We start from the raw sequence: 13,126 nt of genomic DNA on the forward strand, positions 1-13,126 counted from the left end.
ATTTCCTTTCTGAGAGAAAACAGATGCAAAATAGGAATTTAAAAGTTCAGCCTTCTCAACATCCTGTCTTACCATTTCATCATTTTCATCCTGTAAAAATCCTATAGCATCTTTGACTTTTCATTTACTTTTGACATATCCCCAAAATCCTTTATTATTGCTTTTGACATCTCTTGCAAGCCTCAATTCATTTTCAGCTTTAGCTAATCTGATTTGTGCCTTGCAGGTTCTGCAGACAGCATTATATTCTTCTTTAGATATGCCTCCTTCTTTCCATTTTATAAACATTTTTTGCTTCCTTTTTAGCATGTGCTTAAGTTCTGTGTTCATCCATCCTGGTTTCCTTAAATGCTTCCTATTCTTCCCTCTTTTCGGAATTGTTAACAACTGTGCTTTGAGAATTTCATTTTTCAAGATTTCCCATCCTTCCTGGACATTTTTGTCTTTAAGGATATCCAGCCATTGGATCCCTCCAATTCTCTTTCTGAATCCCTTAAAATCTGCCTTTCTGAAATCTAACCTTGACGTCTGAGTCTTCACAGGTCTTCCGCCTCTAGTTATCCAAAATTCTAAAATAGCATGGTCGCTACCTCCTAGGGTCCCAGCCACTTTTACCTCCTCAACCATTTCCTCCCTGTTTATAAGGATTAGATCCAAGGTAGCAGTTCCCCTTGTTTTCTCCTTTACCTTTTGGAAGATAAAGTTGTCAGCAAGAGAGGATAAGAATTTCCTTGACCTGTTAGTTTTGCCTGAGAGAGATTCCCAACAAATGTCTGGATAGTTGAAATCTCCCATGACAACTATGTCATATTTTTTGGAGAACTTGGCCATTTGATGCATAAAGAGTTCATCCATATCTTCAGCTTGCACAGGCGGCCTGTAGTAAATGCCTACAATGGTGTCCTTTCCATTGTTCTGTCCTTGTATTCTTACCCAAACAGTTTCCACAGAACTCCCAGTCTCTGAAGCTTCAATCTCTGTGCAGATATACGCATTTCTAACATACAATGCGACACCCCCTCCTCGTTTATCAAGTCTGTTTCTTGCAAATAAGTTGTATCCTTCTAGTCTTGTATTCCAATCATGTGTATTGTCCCACCAAGTTTCAGTGATTCCAATGACATCATATTTCTTTTCCTGTGTTAGTAGTTCCAATTCTCCTTGTTTGTTGCCCATGCTTTGTGCATTAGTATAGAAACATTTTAGTTTGTGATTGGTTTCTCTTTCTCCAATATTTTTTTTAATTAGATTCTTTCGTCTTTGTTCTTCCTTTCCACTTCTAATAGCAGAGTTCTCAGTAGCATTTGTCAGGTGTATGGCTTTTTCTGGTCTTTTGCTTCCCTTCCCATGTTGTTCTAGTTTAAAGCTCTCCTTACAAGTGTAGCAAGGCGACTTCCAAATACCTGCTTTCCAGTCTTCGTAAGGTGCACCCCATCTCTAGCAAGTAGTCCATCGTATAAGTAGTTCACTCCGTGATCCAGAAATCCAAATCGTTGCTGACGGCACCATCGACGTAGCCAGTTGTTCACCTGCAGAATCTTATTCCACCTCCTTGTTCCATGGCCATCCACTGGGAGGATGGAAGAGAAGACCACCTGCGCTCCCAGTTCTTTCACTTTCTTGCCTAAGTCTTCAAAGTCTCTGCAGATGGTTTCCAGGTCGTTTCTTGCGGTGTCATTTGTCCCCACATGTAGTAGCAGGAATGGGTAGTCATCTGTAGGTCTGAAGAGTCCTGATATCCTGTCAGACACATCTTTAATTTTTGCACCTGGAAGACAGCACATTTCTCTTGAAGTTATATCCGGTCTGCAGATAGCGGCCTCTGTTCCTCTCAACAGGGAATCCCCCATGACCACCACTCTCCGTTTCTTCTTCACAACATTTTTCTTTCTCCATCCAGGAGGACTCTGAAGGCGTACAAGGTTGCTGTTTGTTGGCAAAGTCTTATCCTGATGTATTTCTTCATCGTTTTCCTGCGTGAGAGCCTGGTACTGGTTTCTGAGCAGTATGGGTGCTGACTGCCTCCTGATCCTCCTGCTTCTCTGGGTCACATGTCTCCAATCCTCTGTTTCTTCAGGTGCACTTCGAATTTCTTCTCTTTCTGTAACATGAAGAGATAATTCTGCTCTGTCCAAGAACTCTTCACCTTCCTTAATGATCTTCAACGTAGCTAACCTCTCTTCGAGATTTTGCAACTTTTCCTCCAACAGAGTCACAAGCTTGCATTTGTGGCATGTGAAGTTTGGCTTTTCCACTGGTAAATCTGTGAACATGTAGCAAGAAATGCAGCTCACCAAATGGCTCCTGGCCTCTTCCATCTTGAGATTTCTTAAAAAGATGAAAGATGAGACAAAATTTGCGCGCCGACAGGCGCGCGGTTTCTCCGATTTCCTCTTTTCAGCTGCAACGGCCAAAACCCAGTGATCGTTGAGCTCGCGGAGACTCTTCACTTATCCCAGAAGGCACTGGGAATATGCAAATGATCTCCTCAAGACTCTTCCCCTGGTTTCTCCGATTTCCTCTTTTCAGCTGCAACGGCCAAAACCCAGTGATCGTTGAGCTCGCGGAGACTCTTCACTTATCCCAGAAGGCACTGGGAATATGCAAATGATCTCCTCAAGACTCTTCCCCTGGTTTCTCCGATTTCCTCTTTTCAGCTGCAACGGCCAAAACCCAGTGATCGTTGAGCTCGCGGAGACTCTTCACTTATCCCAGAAGGCACTGGGAATATGCAAATGATCTCCTCAAGACTCTTCCCCTGGTTTCTCCGATTTCCTCTTTTCAGCTGCAACAGCCAAAACCCAGTGATCGTTGAGCTCGCGGAGACTCTTCACTTATCCCAGAAGGCACTGGGAATATGCAAATGATCTCCTCAAGACTCTTCCCCTGGTTTCTCCGATTTCCTCTTTTCAGCTGCAACGGCCAAAACCCAGTGATCGTTGAGCTCGCGGAGACTCTTCACTTATCCCAGAAGGCACTGGGAATATGCAAATGATCTCCTCAAGACTCTTCCCCTGGTTTCTCCGATTTCCTCTTTTCAGCTGCAACGGCCAAAACCCAGTGATCGTTGAGCTCGTGGAGACTCTTCACTTATCCCAGAAGGCACTGGGAATATGCAAATGATCTCCTCAAGACTCTTCCCCTGGTCTTGAATCCAACAATCCCCTGTATATGGTTGTACACTACTTTCTGGGCACATGGTAGGGCTAAGAAAGGAAGGAGCGCCATTTAGCTATTCGTACACAGATCTTGATGGAATAGTTTGCAGACACGATGTATTGGGAGCACTGTTAGTGATCACCTGGCAGATCAAAAGATGGCCACCACGAGAAGGCTTGGCTCTATCTACTCTATTTTCCAGATCCCAGTGATTGCCTTGCTCATCATCCTTTAACCCCTCTATATGGTTCTGGACTTACACAGAGACCCCTAGGCTTGAGCCATGGTGTTACCCGCTATTCTGTGGAGCGAGATGGCAAGAAGAATAGTCAGGTAGCTGGTCGAAACCAGGAGGGCAGAGAAAGTACAAAATCAGAAGACACAAGTGTAGTCAGTAAGCGGGCTGGGATTACACCAGGAAACAAATACACCAGCTGAGCACAGAGGACTGAACCAGAGGAGAACAAGGCTGTATCTGGCAGATTCCAGGAATATGCTTCAAGCTTTAGTAGGGTTTGGTGCTTTCTAATTGGCTTAAGCAGGTAGCAGATTACTACCAGATTGCTGGACAGCACACAAACCCATACTGCCAGGCTGGATGAAACTACTGGTCTCAGGAACCCTAATCTTAGTGGCTGGACAGAGCCAGCGCCACCCAGAGCTTCTGGTTTTGACGTCTCTTCTATTACCAGCAACGCCTTCACAATAAATAAGGCGCTGCTTGGTGACGGATTCAAACATCACAGGAGCAGATTCCAGTGGAGAGGGGACACACCATCTGCAGATGCCCTAATATAACACAATTACAGGAAACTAAAGCAGTAGAAATCCCCATAAAGTGACTCCATTATGGAAATTATAACCCTCAGTGAATTATTCTATGGGAGTAGTGACACTTTACGGAAATTAGCTCGCACTGGATGTTGCAACATGAAAATTGCCATTTGCCATTTTATTATCCAACACATAATGCCCAGATTGTGCTCCAGGAAACACACACCGTAAATTAAGTGGGTTCGTCTCACTATAGTAATGCCAAATATATGGATGCTAAATATGGTTTGGGTGCACTACAAGGCTCAGAAGAGAGTGGATATTTGACTTTGGGAGAGCGGATATTGCTGGATTGGTTTATGGAAGCCATGTTGCTTTTCAAGAGCTTTTGAGCCACAAATATTGTGGAAACCTTTTGGTTTTCCTCTGACAGATGATGGACCTTAGTGGTGTCTTGTGTTTCCGTGAGATGAGTAGAAGTTTTATTGGTATAATTTTTACCTATATAACATTGTTTGTTGGCTTTTTATTCCATGTTTGGGAAGCAGAATGAACAAACCATTGAACACCATGATGCGCTGGTTCATGCTATGAGGCTTTCGATTAGACTGTGAACTGTCATTGTCTTGGAGAATAATTCAGTATTTTTAAAAAGCTTGTATTTTCTATGGACAGCTTAAGAAGAAATGTTCAAAAGTATAAAATGTGAAGATATTTTATTCAAAATTATTAATTGGTTTTATTTTTAGCAGATGACTGTACCAGGAGATCAGAGGGAACGCTGACATCTTCAATTTTTAAATCTGATGATCTTGAGATCTCACAGGACCCAATTGAAGTTAATGCCATTACTCCAGATATACCATCATCCCTTCATAGCCAAGATCTGTCATCTAATACTTTGAAACAGGTCCCATCTTTTGGTTCATTACCAACTACTAAAAAAAATCAAAGTCACAATATAAGCATTACAAAATTAATTGATTCTAAAGGAAAGGAGCTATTTTCATATTCAGAATATGGAAATAGTTTTCTTGAAAAGACTTGTCTTACACATGAAAAAATTCACATAACAGACAATAGATTTTCCTGTTCACAATGTGGGAAATGCTGTACAAAGAAATCACATTTGGATAAGCACCAAAGAACTCACACAAGGGAGAAACCTTTTTGCTGTTCAGAATGTGGGAAATTTTTTAACCAGAAATCAGATTTGGTTAGGCACCAAAGAACTCACACAGGGGAGAAGCCTTTTTCCTGTTTAGAATGTGGGAAATGTTTTGTGAGGAAATCATCTCTTCTTAGTCACCAAAAAACTCACACAGGGGAGAAGCCTTTTTCATGTTCAGAATGTGGGAAATGTTTTAACCAGAAATCTAATTTTGTTACACACCAGAAAACTCACACAGGAGAGAAGCCTTTTTCATGTTCAGAATGTGGGAAATGTTTTAACCATAAAGGGAATCTTGTTACACACCAAATAACTCACACAGGGGAGAAGCCTTTTTCATGTTCAGAATGTGGGAAATGTTTTAACAAGAAATCTAATTTTGTTACACACCAGAAAACTCACACAGGGGAGAAGCTTTTTTCCTGTTCAGAATGTTGGAAATGTTTTAGCCAGACATCAGATTTGGTTAAGCACCATAGAACTCACACAGGGGAGAAGCCTTTTTCCTGCTCAGAATGTGGGAAATGTTTTATCCAGAAATCAGATTTGTTTAAGCACCAAAGAACTCACACGGGGGAGAAGCCTTTTTCCTGTTCAGAATGTGGGAAATGTTTTACAAAGAAATCATATGTGGCTAATCACCATAGAACCCACACAGGGGAGAAGCCTTTTTCCTGTTCAGAATGAGGGAAATGTTTTGCACATAAATCACATTTTGTTACTCACCATAAAACTCACACAGGCGAGAAACCTTTTTCCTGTTCAGAATGCGGGAAATGTTTTACCCAGAAATCAAATTTGATTAAGCACCAAAGAACTCACACAGGGGAGAAGCCTTTTTCCTGTTCAGAATGTGAGAAGTATTTTAACTGGAAATCAGATTTGTTTAAGCATCAAAGAACTCACACGGGGGAGAATCCTTTCTCCTCTTCAGAATGTGGGAAATGTTTTGTGAGGAAATCATCTCTTCTTAGTCATAGTAACATAGTAACATAGTTTTGAAGGCTGAAGGAAGACCTTATGTCCATCTAGTTCAGCCTATTTTTAGTGCAGCTGCTTTGTATTGTTGATCCTGGGGAAGGCAAAAAACCCACAGAGTAGAAGCCAATTTTCTCCATAGGGAAAAAAATTCCTTCCCCTAAGCTGGGTCAGCCATCTACCTATAATATTCTGTTATTCGTAACCTTCTATACTGTTACTCCCAAGAAAAGCATCCATTCCTTTCTTAAATTCATTCAGTGAGTTGGCCATCACCACTTCCTCAGGAAGAGAATTCCAGAGCCTCACTGCTCTTACCATGAAGAACCCTCTTCTATGCTGGTGCAGAAATTGTCTTTCCTCCAAACGAAGAGAATGCCCCCTTGTTCTTGTCACAGTCCTTGGTACAAACAGTTCATTGGAGAGATCTCTGTATTGCCCTCTGATATACTTGAACATATTTATTAGTTCTCCCCTAAGTCTTCTCTTTTCTAGAGTAAATAGACCTAATTTTGATAACCTTTCTGGGTATTGTAGTGAACCAACTCCATTTATCATTTTAGTAGCCCGCCTTTGAACCCTTTCAAGTTCAGTAATGTCTTTCTTGAGCATCGGCGTCCAAAATTACACACAATACTTCTAGTGTGGTCTGACGAGTGATTTGTACAGAGGGAGAATTATGTTTTCATCTCGTGTCCCCAGACCTCTTCTAATGCATACCATGACCCTATTTGCTTTGGTGGCAGCTGCCTGACACTGGGCACTCCAATTTAGCTTCTTATTGACTAAGATGCCTAAGTCTTTTTCCATGCCTGATTTCCCCAGCAGTTTCCCATTTAGTAAGTAATTATAGCATCTGTTTCTCCTTCCCATGTGCATAACCTTACACTTATCTGTGTTAAACCTCATTTGCCATTTTTCAGCCCAATTCTCCAATTTACTCAAATCTGTCTGTAGTTGCAAACTGTCCTTCTCTGTGTTAACTACCTTACATAGTTTTGTATCATCTGCAAATACTGATATTTTACTGTGTAAGCCATCCACTAGATCATTAATAAATATATTAAATAGTAGGGGGCCCAATACAGAACCCTGTGGTACCCCACTAGTAACCCTGGTTGTTGTGAGCTCATTTTCTCGTTCACCTTTGATGTCCGATTAACTCCCTCTGCTGGTGAAAGGAGGTGGTGAAACTGATTTGGATGGGAGAAACCTGTCACCTGAACAGGGGGATTGCGATTGGAAATCCGGAATCTCTGAGTGGATATAAGGCAGCCGACGCCCTGTATGTTTGCTGGTGATTTCTCTGCTCTGAGCTCTGGCCTCCAGTTCAGTTCCTGTCTTCTAAAGCTAAGTTTTGCTCTGTTATTGTTCCATGAGATTTTGTCTGATTTGCTTAGTTTTGTGTTCTGCCAGCCCCGGCTGGGGCTCTGCTGAATTTCCATTTTTGTCCCTGATTGGTTAAATCTCTTTGCTCTGTTTTCAGAATATACCTGAGTGCTGATATAGGGATTTTGAAGTCTAGTGACTTCAGGGCCGTTTTTTCCTATCAGACGTGTTGGGACATTTTTGGTAGGGTTTTTGCGGATTGCAGCCAGCATCTTTTCTGTCCTTCCTATCTAGTTAGTTGGGCCCCATCGTTTGCTCTGCCAGTCTTTCTGTCTACGTTTGTGTTTTCATCTGTTTTCACCGACAATACATGTTGGGGGCTGTCTATTGCTTTGGTGTCTGCTCTGGGGCAGTTTAGATTTCCCCTTTCTTTCTTTAGGCTTATTTAGTTCTCTGGCTGTGAAGAGCCATCTAGGACCACCATAGGAATGCTCCATGGCTACTGTTAGTTGTTGTGAATAGGATCAGGGGTCTGCAATCCGCTAGCTACCAACCTCTCCTGTTTTCTGGACTTAGCTTGCATTTTTGTTTTTTCCTCCTCCGGTGACTCATTCATAACAGAATCACCAGCCATACCACAGATTCTAGGGTACTCAATAGCAGGAAAGAATTGTAAAAAAAAAAAGTGTCAGAATTTTTCTTTTTTTTTAATGTATATTTTTTTCCTCTTTTTCTCTGGGGCCGTAGGAGGAATTTTTTCTTAATGGAGATTAAGCAATTGTCTGATCGTGTGGAGCAGCTCGCTGCTGAAGTGTGGGGAATTTCTGCCTATCTTGCTCATTCACGTGCTGCTGAACCAAAGATCCCTACTCCTGATGTGTTTTTTGGGGATCGGTCTAAATTTTTGAATTTTAAGAATAATTGTAAATTATTTCTTGTCTTGAAACCTAGCTCATTGGGGAGCTCTGCGCAGCAGGTTAAAATTGTCATCTCTTTGCTGCACGGCGATCCCCAGGATTGGGCGTTTTCTTTGACACCTGATGATCCTAATCTAACTAATGTGGACGCATATTTTCAAGCCTTGGGGTTGTTGTATGATGAACTTAATGCTATTGATCGAGCTGAAAAAGCCCTGTTGGCATTGAGCCAGGGTCAGGATTCTGCAGAGTTGTACTGTCAAAAATTCTGAAAGTGGGCGGTCCTTACTACCTGGAATGATGGTGCCTTGGCAGCTCTCTTTCGGAAGGGTTTGTCAGAAACCGTAAAAGATACTATGGTGGGATTTCCTGTTCCCTCCGGTCTTGATGATTCTATGTCATTAGCCATTCAGGTTGATCGGCGTTTACGTGAACGTAAAATTACACGAGAAATGTTGCCACCTGTTGAACAAATGTCTGAACCTATGCAGTGTGATAGAGTTTTGTTTAGGGCGCAACGTCAGCAGTTCAGAAGGCGTAATAAACTGTGTTTTTTCTGTGGAGATGCCTCTCATAATATTTCTGTCTGCCTTAAACGAGAGAAGCATTTTGCACACACATTTGCTGTGGGTGTGCACAACTAAGTTTCTTCTGGCAATTACTCTGATCTGCTCCCTGTCCACATTTTCCGCTAAGGCTTTTGTGGATTCAGGAGCGGCTCTGAACCTGATGGACTTGGATTTTGCTAAACTTTGTGGGTTTCCTATGACACCTCTGCGGACTCCTATCCCTTTGAGGAGTATTGATGCTACTCCTTTGGCGAAGAAAAACCTCAGTTTTGGACCCAGGTGGTAATGCGGGTCACCCAAGACCATCAAGAAAATTGCAGATTTTTGGTGTGGCATAATTTGCATGATACCATTGTTCTGGGGTTTCCCTGTTTGCAAATCCATAATCCAGTTGTGGATTGGAAATCTGTGTCTGTGGTGAGTTGGGGTTGTCAGTGTGCTCTTAGTGACACTCCTGTTTTCTCCACCTCTCCACAGTTGCATGATGTTCCTGATTATTTGGCTGATTTTTATGATGTATTTAGTGAGAATAAGTCTGCGTCTTTGCCTCCTCATAGGAGTTATGACTGTGCAATTGAGCTGAGCCCTGGGTGTAAATTTCCCAAGGGTCGACTTTTCAATTTATCTGTACCCGAGCATGAGGATATGCGATCTTATATTAAGGAGTCGTTGGAGAAGGGTCATATTAGACCATCCTCTTCTCCCTTTGGTGCTGGTTTTTTTTTCGTGGCCAAGAAAGATGGTTCATTAAGGCCTTGTATTGACTATCGTTCCCTCAACAAAATTACTGTTAAATATCAGTATCCGTTACCCCTGATTTCTGATCTATTCTCCAGAGTTAAAGGTGCTTGCTGGTTTACCAAGCTTGACCTCAGGGGGGCGTATAATCTTATTCGCATTAAGCATGGGGATGAATGGAAGACGGCGTTTAATACTCCGGAGGGACATTTTGAGTACCTGGTGATGCCTTTTGGGCTCACTAATGCCCCTTCTGTCTTCCAGTGCTTCATGAATTATATTTTCCGAGACTTTGTGGATACATTTTTGATCATCTATCTGGATGATATTTTGATCTTTTCCAAGGATTGGGACTCTCATGTGGAACATGTTCGGACTGTGTTCCGGATTTTGAGGGAGAATTCCCTGTATGTCAAGGGATCGAAATGCCTTTTTGGTGTACAGAGGATTTCATTTTTGGGATTTATTTTGTCTCCGTCAACTATTGAAATGGACCCGGCCAAGGTACAGGCCATTTATGATTGGGTTCATCCCACTTCTTTGAAGGCCATCTAGAAGTTTTTGGGTTTTGCTAATTTTTATCATAAATTTATAGCTAATTTTTCTGGTATTGCCAAACCATTGACTGATTTGACTAAGAAGGGTGCTGATGTGCTGAATTGGTCTCCAGAGGCTGTTTCTTCTTTTCAGGAGCTGAAGCGGAGGTTCACTTCTGCTCCAGTTTTGCGGCAACCTGATGTCTCACTCCCGCTTCAGGTAGAGGTGGACGCTTCTGAGATTGGTGCAGGAGCTGTTTTGTCCCAAAAAGATCCGGTAACATCTAAAATGAATCCCTGTGCTTTCTTTTCCCGAAAGTTCTCCCCATCTGAACGCAACTATGATGTGTGTAATCGGGAACTGTTAGCCATGAAATGGGCATTTGAGGAGTGGAGACATTGGTTGGAGGGAGCTAGACATCAAGTCGTGGTCCTCACTGACCACAAGAATTTGATTTACCTTGAGTCGGCCAAACGCTTGAATCCTAGGCAGGCTAGGTGGGCCTTGTTTTTCACACGTTTTGATTTTGTGGTCTCTTTTCTTCCGGGCACTAAGAATGTCAAGGCAGACGCCCTCTCTAGGAGTTTCTTTACTGATTCTCCTATTGTGACCAAGTCTGCTACCATCTTAGGTGAGGGGGTAGTTCTTTCTGCCATCTCGCCCGATTTGAGACATGCTCTGGAAGAGTTTCAGGAGGACAAACCTGAGCGTTGTCCCATTGGAAAATTGTATGTTCCTGACCAGTGGAGGAAGAGAGTAATATCTGAAGTTCATTGCACCGCATTGGCTGGTCATCCAGGTATTTTTGGTACTAGAGATTTGGTGAGTCGATCTTTTTGGTGGCCCGCCTTATCTCGTGATGTCAGGAATTTTGTGCAGTCCTGTGGGACTTGCTCCCGGTCTAAACCTTGCTCTCGCTTTAGTGGGTTGTTGATGCCTTTGCCCAGGAGGCCATGGACCCATATTTCAATGGGTTTTATTTCTGATCTGCCTGTCTTTCAGAGAATGACTTATCTGGGTGATTTGTGATAGATTCTCTAAGATGGTCCATCTTGTACCACTCCCTAAGTTGCCATCTTCCTCAGAGTTGGTGCCCTTGTTTTTGCAACAGGTGGTTCGCTTGCATGGGATTCCTATGAACATTGTATCTGACAGAGGAGTTCAGTTTGTCTCTAGATTTTGGAGGACTTTTTGTTCCAAGCTGGGAATTCAGTAGTCCTTCTCCTCTGCGTTTCACCCTCAGACCAATGGGCAGACGGAGAGAACAAACCAGACTTTGGAGTCTTATTTGAGATGTTTTATCTCTACTGATCAGGATGATTGGGTCTCATTTTTGCCTTTGGCCGAATTTGCTTTAAATAATAGAGCTAGTTCTTCCACTTTGATGTCACCTTTTTTTTGTAACTTTGGGTTTCATCCTCGATTCTCTTCAGGGCAGGTGGAGTCTTCTGCCTGCCCAGGTGTTGACACTGTGGTGGAGAGAATGCACCAGATTTGGGACCAAGTGGTGGATAAGTTGTCTCTCTCCCAGGAAAAGGCCCAGCGGTTTTCCAACCGGCATAGGACGATTGGTCCCCGATTTAAGGTGGGTGATATGGTTTGGTTGTCATCAAAGAATATCTCTATGAAAGTGGCTTCTCCAAAGTTTAAACCTAGATTTATTGGACCTTACAAGATTTTGGAGATTCTTAATCCGGTCTCTTTTCGATTGGCTCTTCCTGTTACATTTAAGATCCATAACGTGTTTCATAAGTCTCTGTTGAAGAGGTTTGTTGAACCAGTAGTTCCTGTGGTGGCACCTCCTGGCCCTGTATTGGTTGAAGGTATTGTGGAATATGAGGTTGAGAAGATACTGGATTCTCGTCTGGCTAGACGGAGACTCCAGTATCTGGTTAAGTGGAAGGGTTATGGCCAGGAGGATAATTCTTGGGTCTTAGCATCTGATATTCATGCCGAAAGAATGGTTCGTGCTTTTCATCGGGCCCATCCTGATCAGCCTGGTTGCGTGGATGAGGGTTCGGTGACCCCTCCTCAAGGGGGTGGTACTGTTGTGAGCTCATTTTCTCGTTCACCTTTGATGTCCGATGAACTCCCTCTGCTGGTGAAAGGAGGTGGTGAAACTGATTTGGATGGGAGAAACCTGTCACCTGAACAGGGGGATTGCGATTGGACATCCGGAATCTCTGAGTGGATATAAGGCAGCCGATGCCCTGTAGGGTTGCTGGTGATTTCTCTGCTCTGAGCTCTGGCCTCCAGTTTAGTTCCTGTCTTCTAAAGCTAAGTTTTGCTCTGTTATTGTTCCATAAGATTTTGTCTGATTTGCTTAGTTTTGTGTTCTGCCAGCCCCAGCTGGGGCTCTGCTGAATTTCCATTTTTGTCCCTGATCGGTTAAATCTCTTTTGCTCTGTCTTCAGAATATATCGGAGTGCTGATATAGGGATTTTGAAGTCTAGTGACTTCAGGGCCGTTTTTTCCTCTCAGACGTGTTGGGACATTTTTGGTAGGGTTTTTGCGGATTGCAGCCAGCATCTTTTCTGTCCTTTCCTATCTAGTTAGTTGGGCCCCATTGTTTGCTCTGCCTGTCTTTCTGTCTGTGTTTGTGTTTTCATCTGTTTTCACTGACAATACATGTTGGGGGCTGTCTATTGCTTTGGGGTCTGCTCTGGGGCAGTTTAGATTTCCCCTTTCTTTCTTTAGGCTTATTTAGTTCTCCGGCTGTGAAGAGGCGTCTTGGACCACCATAGGAATGCTCCACGGCTACTGTTAGTTGTTGTGAATAGGATCAGGGGTGTTAGGGACGGTGGAACACGCTAAATAAAAATATAATTAAAGGGTGTTCGCCGCCCGGGGTCCACCGTGCGGCAGGTGTAAAAAGTGCTGCTAGAGAGGCAGAGCACAAGGGCGGTAATGTGCACAGGGTTCTAACTGCACCCAGTGCACTAAAGCAAGCTCTG

General features: G+C 43.0%; 1 protein-coding gene across 1 annotated transcript; it reads left to right on the forward strand.

The window, feature by feature from the left end:
• Positions 1-4,666: 4,666 nt before the first annotated feature.
• Positions 4,667-6,601, forward strand: LOC141074074 (uncharacterized; the record flags this gene model as incomplete). Its single annotated transcript, XM_073561591.1, has 1 exon — positions 4,667-6,601. A coding segment is annotated over one exon (1,125 nt), but the record flags the coding sequence as incomplete, so codon positions are not given.
• Positions 6,602-13,126: the final 6,525 nt, after the last annotated feature.

Source organism: Dendrobates tinctorius, unplaced genomic scaffold (assembly GCF_039654945.1).
Source record: "Dendrobates tinctorius isolate UK_male_01 unplaced genomic scaffold, ASM3965494v1 ptg000322l, whole genome shotgun sequence".
NCBI lineage: Eukaryota > Metazoa > Chordata > Amphibia > Anura > Dendrobatidae > Dendrobates > Dendrobates tinctorius.